Source organism: Penaeus monodon, chromosome 9 (genome assembly GCF_015228065.2).
Source record: "Penaeus monodon isolate SGIC_2016 chromosome 9, NSTDA_Pmon_1, whole genome shotgun sequence".
NCBI lineage: Eukaryota > Metazoa > Arthropoda > Malacostraca > Decapoda > Penaeidae > Penaeus > Penaeus monodon.
The window spans coordinates 22,545,532-22,550,516 of NC_051394.1; the positions used below are offsets into that span (position 1 = coordinate 22,545,532).

Here is a 4,985-nt window from a genome sequence, read left to right on the forward strand (position 1 = left end):
ATTTGTCTAAAAATTTTCACTGGCATGCACATTGAATGCATTGATTCCTTACATTGTTGTTTGTAGTTTTCGAATGGCGAGAGGGTGTTCGATATCTCAAATCTTGAGTTTCAGAAAAGCTTGTTTGTTTGTTTGTTTATGTTCGCTGTTGTCGAAGGGTAGGTCGACCACGCGACACCCAGTAGCACTTTACACACAGCAAAGATTTTACATGTTTATTTTCATTGGAGCCCAAACAATCGAGAAAACGCATTACAGTAATAATATGGCAACATTTGAATAGGTATATACGACTGATAAATATAAATACTAAAAGTAAACTGGTTTGATGTAGGTCTATTAATAATCGGTTTTTCCATGAAGAAAGGAAGCGTCCATTAAAAACAAACAGTGGTGAGTTTATATTTCAAAATGTGAACGCTTTCCAAACAGTTATTTCCAACGAATAAAGTAACAATTCAAGGTCACTCGGTAATTACAAACCACTTGTTACTGTTTCTGGTTATCTCTGCACTTTTGTACACGCGTGCACGCATGTACACACATTTACAGACATGTATACATAGTTATAGGTACGGTACGGGACCTACTTAGGTGACAGCCTGTAGAGGAAATGTGGCACTCTCCTCCCTTCCGTAGTGCTAGGGTCTTCCCTTGGGCAAGGTAGAGCAACCCTTAGGCCTCCCGAGCCAGGGTACGGTGAAAACGTTCGACTGCAGGGCATTGGATGCCTCCCCAGAGCGTATGAACTGATTTTACAGTCACCGGTTTGGATGGTAACGTGGTCAGGCGGAGGATCTATCAAAGACAATGGCTGAGCACAATCACCACTATCAATGTGGTACTGTGTCTTTTGGAGAGGAGATAGGCCCCACCAATCACATTTGTGCCTTCTGTAACACCCATGGAATGACAACCGAAATCAATCTCATACCGGATCGGTCGGGGCCCGGGATAAAAACGGCCGCACTATCTTTTGGACCCTCCAGGGAGGGTAGTGTAAAGTATGCTACTGGAGACGAAACATCAGAAAGAAATGTCACAAAAGTAGAGACAGTCATTGGAATTTGGAATGTGAGATCATTAAATCAGTGTGGTAAAGCGGAACTACTAGTGCATGAGATGGACAACCTAAACTGGCACATATTGGGCATATCAGAGATGAGATGGGAAGGGACTGGTGAAGCTTTGTCTGAGGATGGGCATAAGTTGTGGTTTAGTGGAAATAACAAGAAAAAAATTAATGGCGTTGGCTTCTTGGTCAACAAGGCAATCAAGAACTCAGTATTAGAATACACCAGTAAACGAGAGATTAGCGATGATAAGAATTGCAGGAAAGCCTTTCAACTTGACTGTAGTGCAAGTATATGCTCCCACCCAAGACTGCTGTGATGAGGTAATTGATGACTTCTATGAGAATCTTAATGATCTAATAAAGACTATTCCAAGAAAAGACATATTAGTGGTTCAAGGAGACTGGAATGCGAAGATTGGTGAAGATGCATATAAAATTGAAAAGGTGTGGTAGGGAAGTTTGGACACGGAGAAACAAATGAGAGGACTAAAACTGCTGGAATTCGCTAAGAATCATCAACTTATTGTTGCCAACACCTTATTCAATCATAAAATATCTAGAACTACGTGGCACTCCCCAGACGGCAAAACACACAATCAAATTGATTTCATCCTTATTTCAAAGAGGTTTTCATCAGGAATAAATAGAGCAAAAACAAGAACCTTCAACAAACCTGACATCGGTAGTGACCACGACCTAGTGATGATGCCACTAAAGATAAAGCTGAAAATATCCAAAAAGACAACGACAGACAGAACTCGCTTTGATCTAGAAAAAACTAAAGGATCCAACAATAGCAGAACAATATCGGGGAGAATTGGCAGGAAGATTTGCACCACTTCTACTGATTGATCAAGATCCACAGACACACTGTGATGAGATTACCAACACAATTAGAAACGTGGCAGAGGAAAAACTAGGGAAATGCAGGAAAATCAAAAGGCCATGGCTAACATCAGAAGTCTTGGAGAAGTGCGAAGATAGACGTAATAAGAAGAAAAGGAAATGTTTAGGTGCTGTTGAGCTGGCGGAATACAGAAATGCAAATAGACAGACAAGGAATGCACTGAATGAAGCAAAAAACAAATGGTTGCAAGGACAGACTAAAGACATAGAAGAAAGCCTGCATAGAAATAACACTAAGGCATAAACAATTGTGAAGGAACTATGTGGCACATAGGTGGGTGGAACAAAAACGAAGCAAACAAGCGTGGTTGAAGACAAAGATGGACAACTGTTGACGAAAAAGGAGATCACAAGGAGATGGAAAGATTACTGCGAGGAGCTTTATAACTACAACATACCAAAAGATAGATAAGTGCTTGACGAACCGCTTCAACAGGAAGATTTGCCTCTGGAAGAGCATATCCTACTGTCTGAAGTGGAGTGGGCAATCAAAGAGCTGAAAAGAAACAAATCACCTGGTGCAGACAATATTTGTGCTGAATTGATACAAGTTAATGGGGATACTACAGCAAAGGTTATACACAAATTGTGCAGTGAGATACTGAAAACCAAAGAATGGCCGAGTCAATGGACTGAGAGTGTGCTTATCACAATTCCAAAGAAAGCAAACAACAGGAAATGTTCAGGTTACCGAACCATAAGCTTGATAAGTCATACTTCGAAGGTACTACTTAAAATAATTAAAAAAAGAATATCACCTAGAGTTGAAGAAGTGCTTAGTGAGAGTCAAGCAGGGTTTAGAAGAGGTCGAAGCACTGTGGAGCAAATAACAACCATTAAGATTTTAAATGAAAAAATGAGAGATACAGGAAAATTGATCTTCCATAACTTTATCGACTTTCGTAAAGCGTTTGATAAGAGTCTGGCATGAGGCACTTTGGCACACCATGAGGAAATTCAACATTGGTGAAGGAATAACAACATTAGTACAAAAGCTGTATGAATGTGCAAAGTCTAAAGTTTTGGTTGACGACTCATATAGTGAATGGTTTGCAACCAACGTTGGTGTAAGACAAGGGTGTTTGCTATCTCCGACCTTATTTAACCTCTTTTTAGAAAGAATTATGACAGATGCGCTGGATGAATATTCTGGGGGTGTTAGCTGCGCGGGGAGAAAGATAGTTGACCTACGTTTTGCAGATGACATTGACTTAGTAGAAGAGAGTGCAAGTGGCATTCAGGAGATCACCAAAAGACTAGAGAAAACTGCAAAGAAATACGGAATGGAAATTAGCACAGAGAAAAGTAAAGTGATGGTTGTTGGAAAACCAGAGAACACCTATGACCAAGTAGCAGATCTGATGGTGGATAGAATCAAGCTTGAACAGGTCAAGAGTTTCACCTACTTAGGCTCAACACTCACGGATAATGGGAGATCAGAAAAAGAAATTCGAATAAGAATTGGAAGAGCTACTAGCTCACTGGCATCGCTGGACAACATCTGGAGGGCTAGAAATGTAAGCATGAAAAACAAGATACTGTTAATGAGATCGATCATAATGAGTACTCTTTTGTACGCCTGCGAAAGTTGGACAGTTAGTAAGCAAGACAAGAAGAGGTTGCGGGCATTTGAAATGAAGACATACAGAAGATTGTTAAGGATCACCTGGAAAGACAAGAGAACGAATGAATGGGTCAAGGATAGGATATGTGAGGTTTGTGGATATGAGCCAGAAAGTATTGTAGATGTGATGAAAATGAGGAAGTTTAGGTACTTTGGGCACCTTGTACGTGGAGGAGGGTCAGCAAGAGCAGTAATGGAAGGTGAAATGCTGGGAAGTCGAGGCAGGGGACGCCAACAGAGGAAATGGATGGATGATCTCAAAGACTGGAGTGGAGAAGGAAGTATAACACTGAACAGAATGACGATGGACCGGGAGAGATGGAGACAAGCTGTTTACTCATGGGTGCACCCACGGCCGCCTGGGCTAAGTTACACATACATGTATACATAGTTACACATACATGTGCACACATTTACATACACATGTACGGCATTTCAAAGAGAAACGTGTGTAGTTTTATAGATAAATTTTCATGGAGGGAAAGCTTCAGAAAATAAACAGAAATATTCACAATTTTCGTCTTTCTTTTCCTTAAACTGAATTTTTCAAACAGTTTACATCCGATGTAAGATTTAATCATAACATAAGAAAGCTAACGGAAAAGCGCACAAATTGACCTGTTTTTTTCACAGTTTATTTTTGGCAAAAAAGCCATTTATACATGGCTTCTCCTTCGTCCAGAGACTTACTGTATACATGTACTCATGTGTACACAGATACATTCATACACGCACATGTATAGACATTTAAACACATTTACTCACATATCCTCAAATAAGTAAACATATGCAAATGTATGTACACATGTGTGCATGTCTGTGTCTATGTGTACACATGTACACATGTGGATATATACTTCCATACAAGCATGCAAACTTACTAACACTTGTACGTGTATGAAAATATTAATATAAATGGTCTGATACTCACAATAACCTTGTTTCTGGATTTTTCTGCTTTTTGGAGGGTGCTTGAAGAAATTAACAGAACATTAGCTGAAACTTTTCTTTAAAAAAAAAAAAAAAAAAAAAAATCTGTTCTCTCGTACCGCTATCCGCGAACAGTTCTTATTCGATTTCAGTTTCAGTTGACAGCTTGTCAAAGTGGGAAGAGTGACGCTATTTTGGATTTCGGTCCCTTTTTTTTTTTTTTTTTAACTAAGGCAGTTTCGCGTCGATCTCTTTGGATTTTAGAGATGTTGATGTTGATTTTTATTTTCATTGCAAAGTATGCAACAGTGTGGGCCAATAGCAGTACGCAAGAAACATATGTGGGAAAAAAGCATCGCCGTCCCCCCCTCGGGGATTTACAGAAATTGAACACCAAAAGATTTGGAATGCTGAAATGAACAATATATATAAATCTAACGAAAATCGATG

At 39.6% G+C, this 4,985-nt stretch overlaps 1 protein-coding gene across 1 annotated transcript; it reads left to right on the forward strand.

Moving 5' to 3' along the window:
* The first annotated feature begins 810 nt into the window (after positions 1–810).
* On the forward strand, positions 811–2,912 carry LOC119576673. The gene is made up of 4 exons (XM_037924318.1): positions 811–1,300; positions 1,383–1,519; positions 1,848–2,219; positions 2,418–2,912. Exons 1-4 carry the CDS (start codon positions 811–813, stop codon positions 2,910–2,912), a joined length of 1,494 nt encoding a protein of 497 aa, XP_037780246.1.
* The last annotated feature ends 2,073 nt before the right edge of the window (positions 2,913–4,985 follow it).

Excerpts from the sequence above, each read along its gene's own strand:
- LOC119576673 (XM_037924318.1), top strand. The coding sequence starts at position 811 with ATGGCTGAGCACAATCACCACTATCAATGTGGTACTGTGTCTTTTGGA. Across the intron at positions 1,301-1,382 it reads CTCAGTATTAGAATACACCA|ACTGCTGTGATGAGGTAATT; the intron begins GTAAACGAGAGA and ends CTCCCACCCAAG. Across the intron at positions 2,220-2,417 it reads TGCATAGAAATAACACTAAG|GAAGATTTGCCTCTGGAAGA; the intron begins GCATAAACAATT and ends CCGCTTCAACAG.